At 43.8% G+C, this 22,791-nt stretch overlaps 1 protein-coding gene across 1 annotated transcript in view; it reads right to left on the bottom strand.

Moving 5' to 3' along the window:
* Positions 1–22,791, bottom strand: part of WDR27 (WD repeat domain 27) — a 453,976-nt gene that overhangs the window by 265,730 nt on the left and 165,455 nt on the right. Inside the window, exons 15-18 of the mRNA XM_040350915.1 lie at positions 13,829–13,903; positions 7,886–7,993; positions 6,805–6,810; positions 479–503 (exon numbers count right to left, since the gene is read on the bottom strand). Of these exons, the coding sequence (XP_040206849.1) occupies positions 479–503; positions 6,805–6,810; positions 7,886–7,993; positions 13,829–13,903 (214 nt within the window). The remainder of the gene's footprint in view (positions 1–478; positions 504–6,804; positions 6,811–7,885; positions 7,994–13,828; positions 13,904–22,791) is intronic.

The raw sequence follows: 22,791 nt of genomic DNA, 5'->3' as shown, positions 1-22,791 counted from the left end.
AGTCGTCCGTGAATGGCGCTGGACGCCATTTACGTTAACGTCGAAACCAATGACGTCCTTGCGACGTCATTTAGCGCAATGCACGTCGGGAAATTTTAGGGACGGCGCATGAGCAGTACGTTCGGCGCGGGAACGTGCCTAATTTAAATGATCCACGCCCCCTACCCGGATCATTTGAATTAGGCGGGCTTGCGCCGGAGGATTTACGCTACACCGCCGCAACTTTACAGGCAAGTGCTTTGTGAATTAAGCACTTGCCCGTAAAACTTGCGGCGGCGTAACGTAAACGAGATACGTTACGCCCGCATAGTTTTACGCCGAGATACGAGAATCTGGGCCAGAGAATTTTTCCCCAATCGATTTTTTTGATCTAATGACTGGAGAGATCTAACGGTGACGGAGTTGAAAACATTTCTAGGCCTCACATTTTGTATGGGACTCAACCCAAAAAACACTTTGCGTTCCTTTTGGTCCAAACGCCCCATCTACCACATGCCAATCTTCTCCAATGTAATGCCCAGATCCCTATACTTTGCCATCATGAGATTCCTACATTTTCACGATAATACCCAGTGCCATCCCCGAAATCACCCAAATCATGACAGGCTTTTCAAAATTCGGCCCTTACTGAATTATTTTTCTGAAAAATTCCCCCAATTGTATACCCCGGACCAACACATATGTGTGGATGAATCCCTTATTAAATTTAGTGGCAGGCTTCAAATAAAACAATTTATCCCCAGCAAAAGGGCCCGCTATGGTGTAAAGGTGTACAAATTGTGTGACCGAGTCACAGGGTACCTGTATGCCTTCAGAGTGTACGAAGGCAAGGACACCCAGCTGAATCCCCCTAATTGCACAGACTACTTGGGATCAAGTGGGAAAATTGTTTGGGAACTCATGAACCCCCTATTGGAAAAAGGCTACCATCTATACGTAGATAATTTCTACACCTCTCTTCCCCTGTTCCACAACCTTCACCGGAAGCAGACTCCAGCATGTGGCACTTTCAGAAAAAATCGGAAGGGCTTTCCTCAAAGTCTCGTAAATAAGAAGCTGAGAAGAGGAGAATCGTCAAGTCTGCAAAACGAGGAGGTTCTGGCAGTGAAGTGGAGGGACAGAAGGGACGTGTATATGTTGTCTTTCATCCACAATGATACCATCGTTGAAATCCCCAGAAGGAATGGCCCCATCCAAAAGCCCACATGCATCCAGGACTACAATTTGTTTATGGGGGAGTCGACTTTAATGACCAGATGCTCGAACCCTACCTTGCCACAAGGCGGACGTACCATTGGTACAAAAAGTTGCAATTAATTTTTTTCAATTGGCCATATACAACTCATATATTATATACCGCAACTCCACCCAAAACCCCAAATGCTTCCTTGGCTACCAGGAGGACCTTATCACTGCCCTTATATTCCAAACGGCCCACCCCAAAACATCCGATCTGATGTTTTTAGTCGACTCTCCGAGCGTCACTTTCCCGATAAAGTCCCTCCCACAGCAACCGGCCGACGACGTCAAGAAAAATGTAAGGTGTGTACCAGTGGAGGAGTCAGACGAGACACAGTTTATTATTGTGCCGATTGTCCTTCCCAACCAGGCCTCTGTGTAGTTGGCTGTTTTCGCCGTTACCATACTTCACTAAATTATCAGTGAAGTATGGTAAACATAATCCTCCGTTCCTGCCTTCACACACCTTCACACCCCTTATGCAACTGCCTGCTCTGAAACTGACCCTGGCTTGCTATCCGACCACGATTCTGCCTAACGATTCTGTAATACCTCTGCCTGATCTGGAACTGACCCTGGACTGTTATTCGACCACGCTTCTGCCTAACGATTCTATAATACCTCTGCCTGATCTGGAACTGACCCTGGACTGTTATTCGACCATGCTTCTGCCTAACGATTCTGTAATGCCTCTGCCTGATCTGGAACTGACCTTGGACTGTTTGACCATGCCTTTTGCCTGCCTCATGGACTGATCTTGTACCCTGCTACTGGACTAGTGGGATTCAACACAGGGGTCTCACATATGTGAGAGGCTCCAGAAAAGTTTTTCTGGATGAAGAAAACATTTTTTTTTTGTTTTCTCATCCTAGATTAGGGTCTGGAGACTCGGAGGCTTCAAAGAGATTTGGGTGGGAGAAGCCTCTACCCCTGTCCCCATTCTGTCCTGAACGATGCCCTACTTCTGCTGCCTGTAGGACCTATGCCATCATGCCTCTGCCTGTTGAATGAACTGACCACAGGACATGGACCTGCCTACTACCAGGACCAATATTTTTGGCACTGCTGACAATATCTCTTCATGCACTGACCCTGACGGGACAGTATCTCTGCCTGGACAATTGTGTATGCCGTTGCTGACCAAGTGCCTGCCTGCTGCCTGGACCAGTGCTACCCTGCTGTGTAGAACTAAAACCACAGGTAATCTTTTGTTTACACTTTGCTCAGCATAATGTATTTTGGGGTGTAATTCTTGGTATGTGCATGCTATGTGTCCCTGGAACACCTGACTTGTATGTTCCTTGTATGTTGGATCTCTGTATGTGGTCAGACTGTGTAGAAGTCTCACACATGTGGTATCGCTGTACTCAGGAGAAGTAACAGAATGTATTTTGGGATGTCATTTTTGCTATCTAAATGCTATGTGTTGGAAATATCTTATAAACGGACAACTTTGTGTAAAAAAAAAAATGTGTTTTCATTTTTTTCCCCACATTTTCCATTGATAAATGTTCCCTCGGGCAAGACCCGGGTTCTGAAAGACGTTTTCACAGGCATACTACAGACACCCATCAGGTACAATATTTAAAGGAATTTTTTATTTTTTTAATTTAAGCATCATTAAAATCACTGCTCCTGAGGAGCAGTGATTTTAATGATGCTTAAATAAAAATAAATGAAAAATTCCTTTAAATATTGTACCTGCTGGGTGTCTATAGTATGCCTGTGAAGTGGCACGTGTTTAGAACTGTCCCTGCACAAAATGAGATTACTATAAGAAAAAAGTAATTTAAAACTGCTTGTGGCTTTAATGTAATGTCCGGTCCCTGCAATATGGATGAAAATCATTGTGAAAAATAGCACAGACACAGACAGTACACACACCACGTAGCTTTAGGTGCAAACTACAGAGCACACGGCCAGTACACACCAAGTAGCTTTAGGTGCAAACTACAGAGCACACGGCCAGTACACACCAAGTAGCTTTAGGTGCAAACTACAGAGCACACAGCCAGTACACACCAAGTAGCTTTAGGTGCAAACTACAGAGGACACAGGCAATAAACCACGTAAGAATACTGCAGCTAGCACAATCAGTAAATTAGGAAGAACTGATCTAGCTAAACTATACAGTGTATAAATATATGTACAACACCTGGGATGTATATATATCCTCTACACACTGTAACATTAACTGACTAGCCTGCCTGCCTGCCTGCTCTATCTACCTGCAAAAAATTACACTCTATCTGTCCTCTCTTAACCACCGCAAACACACTACACAAGGCCGACCTGCAGACGGCCTTTTATAGTGTGGGGCGTGTACTAAACCCCCTGAGCCATAATTGGCCAAAGCCACCCTGGCTTTGGCCAATTATGGCTCTCCATTTTTTGTGATTGGCCAAGCATGCTGGCCAATCATCAGCCAGCGATGCCGCAGTGAATTATGGTCTGTGAAACGTAACTCGAATTTGGCGCGAACGACCTGTTTTGTTCGTATTTCGATGAACGATCGAACATACGATATTCGAGTCGAACATGAGTTTGACTCGAATACGAAGCTCACCCCTAAAACTGGCCATCAGAATGAGGACATTCAGTGGTAAAAAAATAAAACAAAGGGAAAATCTCTAGAAGTGGTGGTAAAAATTGCAACAGATGCTGTTTCCTTATTTTATCTTTTAATAGGCTATTCATTTTTATTTTTTATTTTTGGATGCAGTTCTGCCCCCCCCCTGCCCACCCCTAGTACCGGCTCTGCTGGTAATACATAAGTGTCCATGGAGCACCAGAATTTCTGACAGTGACCGAACTGTCATAGACAGCTTTCAGTCTCTAGTCACATTTGGGAGTCAACATGGATGGGAACCATTGAAGGAAAGGTGTGTATTCCTCCCTTTATTTCTGCTCTAACATAAAGTGAATCTTGTCTTACCTTATCAACAATTCTGGAACCACTAAGGGTTCAGGTTTTGCCTGCCACCGTGAGTTGCCAGGGTCTGACAACTACAGAACTGGACCACAGCTGTGGACCTGTATGTCACCCTGTGGCTAACTACACGCGTTGATCAATATCCCAAGTCAAGTGCCTTTGCAGGATTCAGTGCCCAAACCAATCTTTACAAGCTGGCCCCAGATATCCCAGGGCAAATAACAGTCAAATCTTGATAGATGCTTCAGAGAAAAACATTGAATGGTTTAAAAAAGTAAAATATTTCTCAAGAAGAAAACAGTTTCTTTATCTAAGGGCAGTAGCAAAACTGGACTCTCATGGAATGGGTGGGGTTATGAGGAAGAGCTCTAGGGGCAGCCCTTGTAAGTTTTTTACCAGTGATCAATCACCTAAAGGTAGTCTGCAAATAACCCCATGGTCTATGAAAATAAATGTTATCATAAAGTCATGGTAAACACCCCTACTTGCACTTTGTGTTTTTCACCTGCATTAAGTGTGAACTGATCATGTTGTTTCATGGTTGCACATAGCAGAATAAATCTTCACATTCCCCTGTCAGCAGATTATTTTTGTGTTGAAATGAGGCATGAAGCATGGCTTTGCACAGGCTCATGCATGACCTCAGTCTGTAGTGTGAGACCGGACATATTCCATAATCCCTGCGTCTCTCAGTCTAATGCTGGTGCATGTGAGAACTACACAGTAATTAGATCTGACACCGACACAGGCATGGAGAGCATTTACAGACACACAGAAAGCTCACGCATGAAGCTGGGAGATTGTTCATCACATTAGCACTCCCACAATTGTACTGCAACACAGACCTACAACAAGAAGTTGTCCCATTCCCTTGGCACATAGGGACAGGTTAGCTGCAACAATACATGGACATGGGGGAATTGATATGCCATGACACTAAAAACTGTAGCCACAGCATTATTACAGTTCATCATTACAAGGCAAACAAACAACACAGGGAATATAAGTACACCTATGTCTTTAAAAAAAAAAAAAAAAAAAACATTTGGAAGTGTATATTGATTTAAAAACTCCTACTCCAGTAGAACTAAAATGCTCCCCTCGAAGTTGGCTTTGCCCACAATGCAAGGGTTGACTGCTCATTTAGGTCTAGAGGAGGGGAAAAGCATTTTACTATCCAATCTTTTGCATCCCCCAGCAGATGGTGCTTGACCTGGCTCCAGCGGTGGACTGTTTTTCAGCGTCTCATGTCCAATGTAGGTCTGTGGACCTAGTCTTGATGACATCAGAGGACCCTAGACCACCAAAGTGCATTAGAGAAGAGGCTGTGGGGACCGTTCTAGCAGGAGCAGAGGATTGGGTAAAAAAATATGTTTTTTCCAAATACCTTAGACATACTGTAAAGGAGTTAAATTTTGCAGTTTGGGTGCAGCTTCACTGCAAGGTAGGATTTTTAATGTTTGAAATATGAAAATTGCCCTGGTCCAAAATAAGTATACAGGCGTGAGAGCTGAAGTGGTTAAGCAATTCACTTTGGGCACTGTTGCAGGCAAAATCATGGTTACTTCTAGTACAAAGAAATGTTAACTCAGCATACTTGGGATCATTTATCCAAATGATAAAAGCAAGGAAAAGAAATATAACAATCTTAAAATAACAACAAGGAAATGAAAAGCATATGTGTTTTCTTCCTAGTTTTATCCAGCTGGCATGACATTAATGACTGTGTACAGTACAGAACTATTTTTGGTAAGGCCAGTGATTGCTCATCACGTCCACATCATGCCATTGTATATTGCATACATATCATGGTGTATTAAGGGTTTATAAATCAGCTCAACGTCACCATTCATTTTCAAAATGAGGTTCTTATAAAATACAGTATTCAGGTTACAAAGGTCATTTGTTGCATACATCCTGTGACATAGCTGACCATGAAAAAATACATAAAAAAACACAATAAGAACCATTTCAGAGCAGAAAGTCCTTACTTTTTCACCTAATCCTAACAAGTACTAAAGGTTTTAATGTGTGCAAAGGTAAGTGAACAGCGCTCTACACTATATCCCAATGTGTGAAATAATCCTTCCTATTTTCTACCTATATAGCTGGATTCAGGTAGGGTTTCAGTAGATAAGCCGTCGTAACTCTGAATCTACGCCGGCGTAAATTTAAGCGTATTCTGGAAACCAGATACGCCAGATACGCCGATTCACGAACGTACGTGTGTCCGGCGCATTTTTTTTACGTCGTTTACGTATGGCTTTTTTCCGGCGTAAAGTTAGTCGAACAAATAGCTGGCCTAGTCAATGTTGAGTATGGCCGTCGTTCCTGCGTCGAAATTTGAAAATTTAACGTCATTTGCGTACGTCGTCCGTGAATGGGGCTGGACGTAATTTACGTTCACGTCGAAACCAATACGTCCTTGCGACGTACTTTGGAGCAATGCACACTGGGATATGTACACGGACAGCGCATGCGCCGTTCATAAAAAACATCAATCACGTCGGGTCACCACCCATTTCCATAAAACACGCCCCCCTCATCCTCATTTGAATTAGGCGCGCTTACGCCAGCTCCATTTACGCTACGCCGCCGTAACTTAGGAGGCAAGTGCTTTGTGAATACAGCACTTGCCTCTCTAACTTACGCTACGCCTGCCTAATGTTGTGCCCGCCTACGTGAATCTGGCTAATAATCATTACCTCAATTACAGTATATATATATATATATATATATATATATATATATATACATACATATATATATATATATATATATATATATATATATATATATGTGCGAATAAAGTACAAGTGCAATCATAAATACATAGATATATAAAAAACATCCAATTCATATAAAGTGCACACAGAAGCCAAAAGTATAAAATACTGCAAAACACTTATGTATGTCAATGTGAATAGCATCAACTTAAAGTGCAAAAATATATGTATTATTATACATCTGCTAAATGTGCTAAAAGTCACTAATATCCAAATAAATGACCATTAATAACTCAGAATACAAAGTCCATAAAATGTGCCAAACAGTCCCAACAACCACAAATGATTGTGATAAAAGAAAGTGCTTATTCCACCACTTGTGAATTCAGTATATGTTGCTCCCAAACTGCTCTGTCACCATTAGCAGATTATAAACCAGCTCATTCGCTTTATGACACCCACTTCCTGACTGCTGATTCCAGTCAACAGAACCTTGACAGTCTAAAAAGCCCCAACCATCGAGAGGGATAGAAAAAGGAAGCTCCCATTGTGTAAAATTGTATTAAAAAAAACAAATTAAAATCTGTAATTATCGCACTCACATTTGGCGGTGGTGGTGATGGGGGGGGGGGGGTGAGTCATTAGTGACATTGGAACTAACCCCCCCACAGGAATGTCATGTGACCAGACTGAAGACAACTTCAAAAAAGTATGCAAACAAAAAAAAGCAGTAATGGTGTTCGAAGGTGTAAAGAGGCATACCATGGTGGAATGTGGTGCATATGACTTTTTAATTACACTTCATAATAAACAGTCACATTTGAAACCATTGCTTGTCAGGATTTTTGTAATATTTGGGGATCATTTTTATTTTTTTTAAATAGTATAAATCCATCAGCATGGCACTGATTTACAATGGCTTATTAGAAATACAAGTAATCTAAATTTCTCAGTTATATATTGTGCAACGCTTAATATGTTTTTGTACGTACCTGAGTATTTAATACAACCAACAGTTGGTCTGTTAGATAAAGTTATCTTTCCCTGAAGATTACTAGGCACCTCAGAATCCATTGGGTATTCTTTTTTCATTTCACTGCAACAATAAAAGAAACATAAATATTTAATAATCTGCCTTACGATAAACAATGTGAGCCTATAAACCCAATTTCTACAACAAGCAGGATGCATTTTAAGAAAAACATTCAAAATAGAAGCACAGGCCTGCCATTTCTGAACATTATCTGAAAATGATAATTGCTGTTTCCATAACTTCCTACGATAACTCCCTTAATATTTTCCGATTTTTTTTTCCTTGCACAAAAACAATGCAGTTCACTGAGGTTTACCGGAAAGTCCTGAGTTTCGATCCTATACAAAGTAAAGTAATTGAGGTCAGGTAAGTGTGAGCTCAAATTTAGTATCTTCATCTTTTTTTATATGGTATCAAACAAGTGGTCAGCACTTCACAAGCAATAAAATGTAAAATATCTATTATGGATCAGCTAGTATTGTCTAAAAATCTAAAATACCAGTCTAACGTCACTACTAACTTCAGACACTGCAAGACTCAGACCTCTTTACCATAGGTATTGTAACGGAATGGCCCGTGATACCCAGAGACTTTTGAAGGATGTGGGGTACTCCTGTGACAGCTTCACCAATGACTCTTGGGTCTAGGGTCATCCTATGTCCCTTAGGGGCATAGGATGACTGAGAACTGATATCTTGGATTACAGGAGATGGGACATTAATGATAATTCATGTATTGCAGGAGATCTTGAAAAATTACAAGTGGTTTATTCTGACTTCAACAGGTCAATAGAGTGTGATTCATTCAATGTGTAACATAGACTGTTGAGATGCTAATTAAGTCCACCTGGTTGTAGTAAGGGGGCTTGCTGTGATTGCATTCTGTTGTCCATTGTGCTAATTACGTCTGCTCCTAAGATATTTCATTGTGTATGCTAATGACACTGTTTTGTGTGAAGATATTGTTGATAATAGATGTGGAATGTGACTTGTCAGCTGTAGTAATTAACTCCTCTAGATTCAGTGCCAGAAAGTCTGACCTTTCAGGGGTAGGGAATTAGCATGTCAATTATGTTTAGTAAAGGAATGTGTTTTGTGTAACAGGTGAGGATAACTTGTCACAGAGCCAGACCGTCTGGGTAATGAGTAGTAATTAACTCACCTGAATGTCATTATCTAAAAAAATGTGTAAAGTGGTGGGTAGTGTTGAGTCATTGTCTACTCTTAGTTTCAACTGTATATAACAAGCTGAGTGTACCATTAAAGTATTCATTCGTTTGAACCAGAGACAGAGCGTGTGTCTCGTCCTTCTGGGGAATGGAAAGGGTCCTGTCTGCTGGATTGTGGATTGTCGGATAAGCTGTCTTGGGTTGGTGGAATGGAATATCGTAAACGGCGTTAACCCCTGACCGTTACAGGTATCATTTAACAATCCATAATGGCCATACATCTACTGGTATTGGCTAAAAATACTTGGATCCAAAAAACTAGTCTAATGCCGCGTACACACGATCGGAGTATCAAATGGTCTAAAACCCAATGGATTTTTTCATCGGAATTCCGTTCAAGCTGTATTCAACACACTGTCAGACTAAATTCTGACCATCCAAAACACGGTGACGTAAAACACTACGACGAGCCGAGAAAAATTAAGTTCAATGCTTCCGAGCATGCGTCGACTTGATTCTGAGCATACGTCGATTTTTCTCCGACAGAATTCCACACAGACGATCGGAATTTCCTATCTGATTTTTTTCCATCGGAAGAATTTAAAACATGTTCTATTTTTTTTACTCAGATGGAAAAAAAAGTCAGATGGGGTCCACACACGATCGGAATTTCAGATGAAACAAGTCCATCTGACTTTTTTAATCGGAAAATCTGATCGTGTGTACGCGGCATAAGGCAGCTGCTTAGGTCAAAAACTCTAATTGGCCGGGAAAACTGGCTGTTTGTATGCTCCATGGCAGTTTTCCCGGTGGGAAAAATGAGAACATGTTACTTTTTTCCTGCCGGAATTCCCGGCGGCCTTTTTCCCAGTAGTTTTCCTATGAAATACTGCAGTGTTTTCCTTTTTTGGGGGGGGCGCAAACAAACGAAAAAAAAAAAAACAATTGCAGCCGCACTGTGCCCATCAAACGCAGCTACTGTGTCCATCAATTGCAACCACTGTGCCCATCAAATGCTGCCACTGTGCCCATCAAATGCAGCCACTGTGCCCATCAAATGCAGCCACTGTGCCCATCAAATGCAGCCACTGTGCCATCAATTGTCGCCACTGTGCCATCAATTGTTGCCACTGTTCCATGCCATCAGATGCAACCACTGTGCCATCATGTATCGCCACTGTGCCCATCAATTTTCACCACTGTGCCATGCCATCAAACGCAGCCACTGTGCCATCAATTGTTGCCACTGTGCCCACTGTCACCACTGTGCCATCAATTGCCACCACTGTGCCCATCAATTGTCACCACTGTGCCCATCAATTATCACCACTGTGCCATGCCAAACGCAGCCACTGTGCCATCAAATGCAGCCACTATGCCATGCTATCAAACGCAGCCACTGTGCCATCAAACACAGCCACTGTGCCATCAAATGTTACTATTGTGCCATCAATTGTTACCACTGTGCCATCAATTGTTACCACTGTGCCCATCAATTGTCACCACTATGCCATGCCATCAAACACAGCCACTGTGCCATCAATTGTCACCACTGTGCCCAGCAATTGTCGCCACTGTGCCCATCAATTGTCACCACTGTGCCCATCAATTGTCGCCACTATGCCATCAATTGTCGCCACTATGCCATCAATTGTCACCACTGTGCCCAGCAATTGTCGCCACTGTGCCCAGCAAGTGTCGCCACTGTGCCCAGCAAGTGTCGCCACTGTGCCCATCAATTGTCGCCACTGTGCCCATCAATTTTCGCCACTGTTCCCTGTAAAATGCTGCCACTGTGCCGCTGGCTCTGATAGGCACTTCCACAGCCAACCAGCTGCCGTTATTCAGATGGCCGGCGCTCGCCAGGGGGCCGCCTATCTGAACAGTTGGCGGCAGCGGCAATACATAGATTCATGCAATGCATGAATCTATGTATTGTATACAGTGGTGGTGCGAGAGCGAGAGGGGGCGGCGCTCCGGCGCCCTCTATGGACGCACCGCCACTGGTTCAAAGATACGCTGTCCCTTGAAGGCTATGCCAATCAAACTCTTCTTACACAAGGGATAGGCAGTCCAGCACTGCAACCAAAGTGCTCTATGCATGTGTACTGACATAAGACCCATGCAAGACATGAGACTGAAATAAATGGCTTGTTAAGGTAGAAAACTGCTAAAGCTACCGTGGAAATAGACCACTTTTGCACAAAAGATGTTTTTTTTTCGTTTTTTTTTCATTCTTTTTATTGCATTTTTTTTTAAAGACATATAGCCGGATTCAGGTAACACTTACGCATCTTGATATACGCCGCGTAAGTGCACAGATGCGCCGTCGTATCTATGCGCCTGATTCTTAATGCAAGATACACCTGAAATGTGGCTTCGTACGCTGGACGCAAGGGGCGTCAGAGAGGAAATTACAGCGGCCAGTCTCCTCGCCAACACTTTGGTCAGAATTTTAAGATCCATATTCAACAGGGCAATGGGTCTGTATGAAGATCACTCTAGCGGGTCCTTGCCTGGTTTAAGCAGTAAAATCATATAAGCATCAAGCATTGAGGCCGGAAGCATCTTTTTCTGTAAACAACAATCCAGTAATGCTGTAAGCCCGGGAACCCGTCAGGGCCAGGCGCTTTATTTGGCGGGAAGGCAAAAATTGCAGAGCCCATCTCTTTATTGGTAATCTTGGCATCCAGAGCCGTCCGATCAACCTCGGACAGCCTCGGAAGGGTCAGGCTCCCCAGCAAGTCCGTCAAGGCCAACGGGTCATATGGCGAAATCAGGGCATACAGGGTTGAGAAGTATGTTTGGAATTCAGTTAAAATGTCAGTCGGGTCCCCAACCAAGTCACCATTTGAACCTCTAACAACTGCACAAAAGATCTTTATCCTTTAATGTCAATAACATGCAACATTTAACCTCCTCTGGATGCATCTTAACATTAAAGGACAGCAAAAACTATGAGCAGATACCGTCCAGTTCCCAAAGGCAGTTGATCTGGTCATTAGTGGGCTTCTGTGTTATGCAAGGGATACCAAATGCAGGTAACCAACAGCAGTAGAGATGACAAGATCAGTGTGCTAAACTTCAGAAAAACTCGGATCCGACTGAGTATGGGTAAAATAATGTTTATTAATGCACAAAACATCTGTCCAACACCAACAGACCATGTGCAAAGCAAAATAAAACATAAACCCAACAGTGGGAACCACAGTGCCACCATTAGGTGATTCAGGTCCTGACACAAGCACATATGTATATGGATTAATACACCTCACTAACTGATCTGTGACTGCTGCTCCTCTCTGCCAATCGATTCACTAGCTGCCCCTACCCCACCGTGTAAAATTCGAAATGCTAACCATAACATACAAGGCCATTAACAACATCGACCCCATCTACAATACCAACCTCATCTGCAGATATCGTCCAGATCGTCCCCTCCACTCCTCCCAGGACCTCCTGCTCTCTAGCTCCCTTGTTACCTCCTCCCATGCTCGCCTTCAGGAATTCTCTAGAGCCTCTCCCATCCTCTGGAACTCCCTTCCCCAGTCACCCCATCAAATCAGTCTCTGCAGCTATTATCTTTTGTACCACCACCCCCTCCCTTTAGAATGTAAGCTCTACGAGCAGGGCCCTCCTGTACCTTTTGTATTGAACTGTACTGCAATTGTGTTGTCCCCCCTGTACATTGTAAAGCGCTGCGTAAACTGTTGGCGCTATATAAATCGTGTATAATAAAAATAATACTTTAGCATGAGGAAGGATATGTCTGACTGGACACCAAAGTATGCATGCCTGTAGCTTCAGTCAAGAATAACAGACTAATGATAAATAAATTGCACCTATATGGTAAAAAAAAAAAAGCTGAGTCTCTTTTGGAGTATGGGACTATTCTCTGTGAACCTCTCTAGCAATCCCTCCACTCAGAGTTTCACATCATCCACAATTAGAAAACATACACCTTGTCACTAGTAAATTCCACTTAAGTCCTCAAAATGTAGAAAACAAGTAGTCCAGTTCATGAATGGCTTCACTTTAGCTTTATCGCACATAAAATGGTGGCAACATTATTAGACAGAATACCCAGAGACATATTCGAATCTCAGCTTCTCTCAGCTAACAGTCCCTGAAAGGATGCACAGACTTTTCCCCACTGATTCTCACTCACCACAGACTGAAAGAGCACCAAACCTTGCAGAGGTTCCTGTGTTTTCTCTGAAACATGTGGCAATAGACCTGTAGCAATAGCCCGCTGAAGGTCCTAGTTTTAATCAGTGACCCCCAGCTCGTAGCCCATTACTTTTGGCTAGTATGGGTTAGGCCCCAGCTGCTTCTCAGTTGTCAATCATTTAGGCCAAATGCTTAGGGCCCTAGAACAGGACCCAGGATCCTGGGGGCAGAACTCCCCCTAAAGACTGAAGGCCCATTTGAAAGGTAATCCTGAATCTTTCTCAGTTTGCCTGACCCACTGGGCATATATCTTCACTGATTAAACAACTAATACATTTGCAAGAGTAACTCAGGTTCCTTACACTTCACACATAGCTCTCTGAAACATCACAATGGACACAGGCAAGTATACAACATGGGAAGGCCCAGATCAAATCAATCTAGAAGAATTCTAAACAGCAACCATGCAAAACAGAAAATTAAGCAAGCCACCAGGGATCTGTATCATTACAGTAATATTTACTGGTAAATGATATCTCCAGATAAGTAGTACTAATTACCTTGTGACTTCCTTTGTTCTCGCCGCAGGAACATTGCTTTTTTTGAAGTTCGTCTTTGGTGAAAACATTTTCATTCTGAAACAGTAATAGGAAAAACACCTTACAATGTTATTATTTGATTTTGAAATTTAAATATTGGTAATTATAAGTAAATATTTGAAAGAAAATGTTGAAGTGCAGGTTCCATAACTACAAAAATAACGAAGCACCAGATATACCGTATTTTTCGCCGTATAAGACGCACCGGAATATAAGACGCACCCAATTTTAAATGAGGAAAATCTAGAAAAAAAAAGATTCTGAACCAAATACTGTAGTAAAATATTTTATATCAACTGTATAAAGTTAACAGCAGTTTAAGAACAATTTTATGTCAACCATGTAACATATTAAGAACTATCTTTACTCTCATTAACAGTCAGTAAAGTCAGTAAACAGTGAAAGTAACAAAAATAAGGCTGTAATGTTTTTATTCGAACCCCAACAATTCCTCTTCTTCGCTGCTATCAGAAATGAGGAAGGACAGATCCACGCAGTCATTGTCATCACTTTCTTCCTCACTGGTGTCAAATAAGACGTTGTCTTCTGTTCCATCCAAGGCATTACTAATGCCACACTTCTTGAAGGATTTTACAACAATGTCCTCCTTCACGGAGTCCCATGACCTTTTAACCCATTCACACACTTGTGTGATAGTGGGCCTCTTCATCCGCCCAGTAGGCGTAAGATCATGGTTCCCAGCTGCCATCCAGGTGTTCCACTCCTCTCGCATCAGAACTTTGAACGGTTTGTTAATAGAAACGTCCAGAGGTTGCAGCTGGCTGGTAAGACCACCAGGAATCACCGCTATTTGGGTCTTAACTTCCTTAAAGTTCTTTTTAGTATTTTCCGTAATGTGTGCTCTGAACTGGTCAAGCACCAACAAGGAAGATTTCTTCAGAAGCCCGCCAGGACGTTTGGACCACACTTTGTCAATCCACAGCCTCATGCCATTTTCGTCCATCCACCCTTTATCATGAATGTGCACGACGACTCCCCGTGGAATTGTTTCTTTTGGGAATGTTTTCCTTTTAAAGATCAACATCGGAGGCAGTTTGGTACCATCTGCACAGCAGGACAACACAACCGTGTAGTGGGTTTTCTCATGCCCTGAGGTTTTTACGGTTATGGTTTTGGCTCCTTTGTTATCTACGGTTCTGTTAGATGGCACATCGAACGTTAGCGGGACTTCATCCATGTTCCCAATCTGGCTAATTTCAAAGTTATTCTTCTTCCTCGCATCAATAACAAACTTGTGAAAAGACAGAATCTTTGATTCGTACTCCTTTGGCATTTTTTGTGCAATTCTGGTTTTGGTGCGCATAGAAAGGCCAGATCTCTTCATGAATCTATAGCACCATGATGGTGATCCGGTAAAATCCTGGATGCCTTTCTCCACAGCAATGCGTTTGGCCTCATAGATTATCATTTTTGTTGAGACAGAAAGTCCATTTTGCCGGTGACGTGTGATCCACTCCTTCACTTCTACCTCTAACTCTGGCCACTTTGCAGTTGGTCCACGTAAGGTGTGCTTGCTTTTATCCAACTTTTGGAGCTGATCCTCCTGTTTCCTCCACTCCCTTATCATTTTCTCAGTTGGAGGTGGCCCGAAGTGTCTCTCCGCTGCTCTGTTTCCATGCTCCTTAGCAAATTTGATTACTTCCAGCTTGAAAGCAACTTTATATGCCAGTCTCTTCTGCTTAGACATCTTGAAAAGGAGGTAACGGTAATTTTCTGCAAGAAATGCAGAAATGAAAGAACTGTCAATATTATCAATATGTTCTTCATTTCCCCTCCCCCCTTATATTTCATCTGGTGCTCTCTTATCCAGCCATATTTCATCTGGTGCTCTTGTGGAGCCATTCTTCTGCCCATCAATCATGGGCATCCAATAGAGTAGTAGGCGAAGTGGGGGCGGAGGTAGGGAGGGTGGTGTCTTCCCCCTGGCATTTGGGGGGCAGAGCTTTGGCGGATCAATTCTTCTGCCCATCAATCATGGGCATCACATCAAGTAGGAGCGGGGCGGAGCAGAGCACAGCACACAGTAAACATTGGCCGGAGGAGGCGGAACGTATGGAGCAGGAGGGGCAGACGTGCGGACATTTCAGGGCAGCATACGGTAGATTGTTACAGTCAGGTGCCGCTGATAGAAATCATGGGGCCCCGTACAGCCTACCTGGCGGGGCCCCTTTTGCAGCCCCACCCTCAACTCTGCCCCTGGTCCGTCATCGAGGGCGGTAGAAGACATCGAGGGACGTGGATGGCTGACTCCAGTAAAGGTACCGTAAGTGCCGGGCGGGGGGGGTGAAAGGGGCACTTTACAGGGCACAGCGGTGACAATTAAAGGGCACAGCGGTGACAATTAAAGGGCACAGTGGTAACAATTAAAGGGTAGTGGCTGTGTTTGATGTCATGGCACAGTGGCTGCGTTTGATGGCATGGCACAGTGGTGACAATTGATGGCACAGTGGCTGCGTTTGATGGCATGGCACAGTGGCTGCGTTTAATGGCATGGCACAGTGGTGCGAATTGATGGCACAGTGGCTACGTTTGATGGCATGGCACAGTGGCTGCGTTTAATGGCACAGTGGTGCGAATTGATGGCACAGTGGCTGCGTTTGATGGCATGGCACAGTGGTGACAATTGATGGCACAGTGGCTGCGTTTGATGGCATGGCACAGTGGTGACAATTAATGGCACAGTGGCTGCGTTTGATGGCATGGCACAGTGGCTGCGTTTAATGGCATGGCACAGTGGTGCGAATTGATGGCACAGTGGCTGCATTTGATGGCATGGCACAGTGGCTGCATTTAATGGCATGGCACAGTGGTGCGAATTGATGGCACAGTGGCTGCGTTTGATGGCATGGCACAGTGGTGACAATTGATGGCACAGTGGCTGCGTTTGATGGCATGGCACAGTGGCTGCGTTTAATGGCATGGCACAGTGGTGCGAATTGATGGCACAGTGGCTGCGTTTGATGGCATGGCACAGTGGTGACAATGGCACAGTGGCTGCGTTTGATGGCATGGCACAGTGGCTGCGTTTAATGGCATGGCACAGTGGTGCGAATTGATGGCACAGTGGCTGCGTTTGATGGCATGGCACAGTGGTGACAATTGATGGCACAGTGGATGGCATGGCACAGTGGCTGCGTTTAATGGCACAGTGGTGCGAATTGATGGCACAGTGGCTGCGTTTGATGGCATGGCACAGTGGTGACAATTGATGGCACAGTGGCTGCGTTTGATGGCATGGCACAGTGGCTGCGTTTGATGGCATGGCACAGTGGCTGCGTTTAATGGCATGGCACAGTGGTGCAAATTGATGGCACAGTGGCTACGTTTGATGGCATGGCACAGTGACTGCGTTTAATGGCACAGTGGTGCGAATTGATGGCACAGTGGCTGCGTTTGATGGCATGGCACAGTGGTGACAATTGATGGCACAGTGGCTGCGTTTGATGGCATGGCACAGTGGTGACAATTGATGGCACAGTGGCTGCGTTTGATGGCATGGCACAGTGGTGACAATTAATGGCACAGTGGCTGCGTTTGATGGCATGGCACAGTGGCTGCGTTTAATGGCATGGCACAGTGGTGCGAATTGATGGCACAGTGGCTGCGTTTGATGGCATGGCACAGTGGCTGCGTTTGATGGCATGGCACAGTGGTGACAATTGATGGCACAGTGGCTGCGTTTGATGGCATGGCACAGTGGTGCGAGTTGATGGCACAGTGACTGCGTTTGATGGCATGGCACAGTGGTGACAATTGATGGCACAGTGGCTACGTTTGATGGCATGGCACAGTGGTGACAATTGATGGCACAGTGGCTGCATTTGATGGGCACAGTGAGGCTGCAATTTTTTTTTTTCGTTTGTGCCCCCCCCAAAAATTTTGAGCACCAGCCGCCACTGCCTGCCTAACTCCAATCCGATCCGCTAAACAAAACGGAAAGGGATCCGTTCCCCTCCATCTAGCGGATTGGATTGGAGGGCAGTCAGGTGTAAATGGACAGATAGTTTTTTTACACTAACCTGTCATCAGCCCACTCCACTCAGCAAAATGCAACACAGGGAGTTTAAAATCATCAGCATTATAACACACAGGCACATCATGGCTGGCACTGTTACAGTGTGTTACATGACATGGCTGTCGGGTGCTGAACTTGTTAACTTATGACCAATTAGCTACAAAATCAAAACCCAACAGCCATGTCAAGTAACACACTGTGAGAGAGAACCTACTATCTGCTTGTGTGATATATCGTATAAGGTATGCACTTTGTATTTAATTATATTGACCCACACCTGACAAATTCTTCTTCCTTTGCCTCAGAATCCTGTCAGCTGCCTGCCGCCGTCTGCCTCACACTCTCTTAGACACAGATCACTCCGCCAGGGAAGGAGAATTAGCAACTGCATCGGTTCGGGCGCAGGGCGCAGGATGCAGTGCGCATGCGCCCGAAACTGAGAAAAAAGTCCCTGCACTCCCACATCAGAGAGAAGAGGCCGGGGAAGATTATAGCAGTAACACACCCCCTCCTAAACTAGTAGGAGCCGCTGATGGGGGGTGTATTTCAGAAAGCCGTTTTTTTTTTCTTCTGTGCTGAGACTGTCCACTGCCCAGCAAGGATTACATCTGACGGGGAGACATGAGGAGGCACAGCACAGCCCGCACTGATAGATAAAGGTATCGTAAGCTCAGCTCAGCCGGGGGAGCACGTGGTTAGACTGTCGGGAGGGGGGGACAAGGCGAGGAGGGAGGAGGGAGAGGGAAGTCCAAACACACACAGCCTGGCCGTGCAGGGGGGGTCAGAGACGTCTCCATAGCCCGCAGTACATGCCAGGCAGTTTTAATGCAGGCAAAATGTGTATTCGTTGTATAAGACGCACCAACTTTCCCCCTCCAGTTTTGTTGAAGAAAAAGTGCGTCTTATACGACGAAAAATACGGTATATTCTAACAAGGCTATTTGTCATTTGCAGAGTGTAGCAGAGTGTCTCAAAGGGGGCCTGAAACAGTCTTGCTCAGGATTTACACATCTCCCAGGCTCCTCTCATACAGTTTAAGCCCCTTTCACATGGGATCTATTGGCTCACAGATCCCCTGCTGATCAGAGCAGAACAGGCGGAGGACACATCCGTGTCTTCTTAGTTTCTGCAGAGTGGACATGAACAGAACCCACTCTGCTCTATTGGTGCCTGGAAGTAAATGGACTCCGCTGTCCGTTTACACACGACTACTCTCCAATCTGTTCCACCTAAACAGAAGGGGGCGGATCCCCTTGCATTTTTTTTAGTGGACCAGATCGGACCTGGAGGTAAGGAGTCCATTTACATCCACCTATCTTTAGCAATGAATAGACCTTCTGGTCAGGTCTCAAAAACTGGCAGGCAGGCCCAAGTGAAAGCGAAAATAGAGATCTCTGAGCCTTTGTCCAGTTCAGGTTTTGCACCTCTCCCTTTTGGCAATTTTAGACTCACCTGGGAAACACAGTCAGTGCTCTGGAGTTTTACTGTCCTTCAAACTTTACAGGGACCAGACTGTGGCCAGTGGGAGTAGAAAATTCCCTGGCATTGGTGGGAGCAAACAATGCCATAGAGTTGGTGGTCAGTGTGAGTAAAAAAACATTGTGTGTAGTTAGTGCCATTATATGGCTAGGATTTTGTTGTTGAACTGTTTTTTTTTTTTTGTGGAACACTGTGCAGCACCTGTAAATGGACTTGTAAATAGCACAATAAACACACTACTGTTTTGTCACTGCATCACTGGACTGGTATCTGTGCCGGAAAGTGTGCTCCCCCCAAGCAGTCTTGTACCTGGTACCTTACTCACAATGGTCGTAGAGTGGTAATGGGTGGTGCTTATACTAATCAAGTTACACAGTTAATAATGTTTAAAAAAAAAAGTTTGATGTTGATCAAGTTCAGATCCTTACAATTCTCAGGCCCCGTACACACGACCGAGTTTCTCGGCAGAATTCAGCCAGAAACTCGGTCGGAGCTGGATTCTGCCGAGAAACTTGGTCGTGTGTACACTTTTCAGCTAGGAACCCGTCGGGCCGAAAAGAGAACATGTTCTCTATTTCCTCGTTGTTCAATGAGGAAAGTCGGCCCGCCGAGCTCCTCGGCGGCTTCCACACTGAACTCGACGAGGAACTCGATGTGTTTGGCACGTCGAGTTCCTCGGTCGTGTGTACGGGGCCTGACAGTTTTGCTCCAGAGAAAATCACAACAAAACCCTCTGGGCAACTCTTGCCAATTTAGTTGCAAGGGAGAAAAAAGAACTTCAAGGGAGGGGGGGAAATAACTTCCTGACTCCCTAAAGTGTAGCAGATCATTTCTCTGGATCAAAATACTGTGATTAGACATTCAAAGATTTACAGGATGTTCAAAATGTTTTATTATCCGGTCATCATCCCATGTTTCCATTCTTATGCATTTGTGCTGGGAGCACTGGAACATTATTCGTACTTATTTGAACCTCATCTTATTTTAACCTCACTCATTCTGAAGAAAGTTGCCAGAATATTTACTGTATGTAAACATAATCATTAGAAGCATACTTGTTGTGCTTTCAATCCCTAACCCAACTGGATTTTGGATTTCAATTTTCTTTGTCTTCTTTGTTGTGGACACGACATGGTATATATTGACCAAAGATAACTGACTCTAAGCTTGTGTTACCATCCTTGGGCACAAAATGTTTACTGCAAAATCTAGACCAGTGGTTGCCAACATTTCGGACCTCATGGACCACTAAACTCACAATTTTGAACCCCATAGACCACTAACGTGAATTTTACATGCCTTATATACACAATTGTCCAGCTCTCTGTCCCCCTATTTTCACTGCACTCTGCATTACACTGCTGCCTTACACAGACTCATTAGATCTCACCTCTCTTTCAGCCATGTGCTCGAGCTCCATGCTTTTTCCCACAGTCTGTGATCAGCCTTTCCATTGGAAGTCCCCTCCTTCTTCCCCTCCCGCTCTCTGCACTACTCCTGGTGCCTGCCTCTGAGTTCACAAGAGCTGGAACTACAGAGGAGGCATCGGGTATCAATGCTTGCTGACAGTACTGAACAACATTGGGCGGTATACACCAGCCACAATGCTGATTTGTGGCAGAACCCCTGGAGACAGCCAACATTTTCTCATGGATCGTCAGAGGTCCACAGGCCACTGGTTGGTGACCGTTGATATAGACTACTGGCCTCAGGCATTTGACCTGGGCTTTCCATAACAATTACTCCACCGTTGTAATTATTCTTTGGAAAATGTTACCAAAATCAACTTTTCAACTGTTACAGGGAAATATTCACTAAACTACGAAAAGAAGAGCACAAAGCATACCAAAATTACTGTATTTAAGAGCTGGATCCCAGTAACTGCCAGTAGCTGCTACTTCTGTTACTCCTGATATTGTATCACTGGCTATGCATTAGTATGGATGCTATTAAAGGATATAAAATTCTATGCTCTGGGTTGAATAAAACTAACATGTGATTACAATCATCACATCAGAGGTTTGTTAATTGTTATCCAATATGACCTTAAAATTCAAGTTGTGTTGTCCTAAAGCCACAGGCACATACTCCAAACAGAACACTTCTACATGAATTCACAGGAAGCAAGCATATATTTTAATTCCCTAACACATTTAAGTACCACACACTTTATGCAACAGCAATATAAACAGTATATTACAGTAATATACAAGTTTTAGCCTTCTTTTCTGTCCTTTTAACACTATAAATATTTTATTGTGGCACAGATCCTGGGCTAATACCCCAAATAGAATTAGTATAACCTCTCACTGATGATTTCCATTATAAGATATTTTTAAACTGCTTTTAGTTATAGATTAAGACCTATCCCTGACCTTTGTAAATTATGTTTGATAGAAAACTGTAAATAGTTAGACCAAGGAAACCTATTATAATAACTTACATAGCTCATAAACCATGAATGCAGTTTACAGTAAGGACGCCATATGTGTGTGAATCAATGTATAGGAACAAGATGAGTGTTCCTGCCCATGAGTGCTGCTGTCAACCTAAATTTAAACAGCGTTTAATCCCACATAATTTCTCTACTGCAGACCAGGAGTCAGATTCCTCTGAGATTTTTTTGACAAATTACTGTCTCAGTTAGGGCTATGATCAAAAGCAATATTACAGTAAATTTTTAGTCTACAAATGATATAAACACTTCCATAAAAATTCTATATGGAATGAACTGGTAAGGCCAAGTTCATGCAGTAATACTGATGGACTGAGAGAACTGAATGGAAAGAATATTTGTATAATTTATAATCAATTATGCTCACTGAAATAGTTGTAGATTATAAAGTTAAAATGAAACTACATTTTTTGTTTGCTTTAAAATAAAATAAAAATATGTTATACTTACCTGCTCTGTGTAACAGTATTGCACAGAGCAGACCCTTACCTCCTATTCTGGAGTCACCTGCCAGTGGTCTCGGCTGCTTCTTCCTCGGAATGCCCCCTCAGTGTGCTCAGGGTGCACCCGTGCAGGCGTGCTCCATAGACACACACCGCACTGGTAAACCACGCCCCCATTCCCTCCTCACATGAGTTTGCCTGACAGCAGCAGGAGCCTATGGTTCCCACTGTTTGCTGTGTCTCCTGAGAGACCAGGAGGTGGAGGTGCAACACTACAGACGGGACAGCACTAGAGCACTGAGAAGAGCCAGGTAAGTGTTTAGGGGCAGGGGGAGGGTAGGACAGGTAGTGGAGCATTTTTTGCCTACATGCACAGAATGCATTAAGATAAAACATTTTGATTTTAGAACGACTTTAAAGATTTCTTTATCTTTTATTATTTTCCTACTACCTTGACCTACCATTGGGCATAATCATAGAGAGTTGTCAGGGACAGATCATTTACTAGCAG

The sequence above is a fragment of the Rana temporaria genome, chromosome 4 (assembly GCF_905171775.1).
Source record: "Rana temporaria chromosome 4, aRanTem1.1, whole genome shotgun sequence".
Classification (NCBI taxonomy): domain Eukaryota; kingdom Metazoa; phylum Chordata; class Amphibia; order Anura; family Ranidae; genus Rana; species Rana temporaria.
This window is presented reverse-complemented; position numbering and strand designations above follow the sequence as displayed.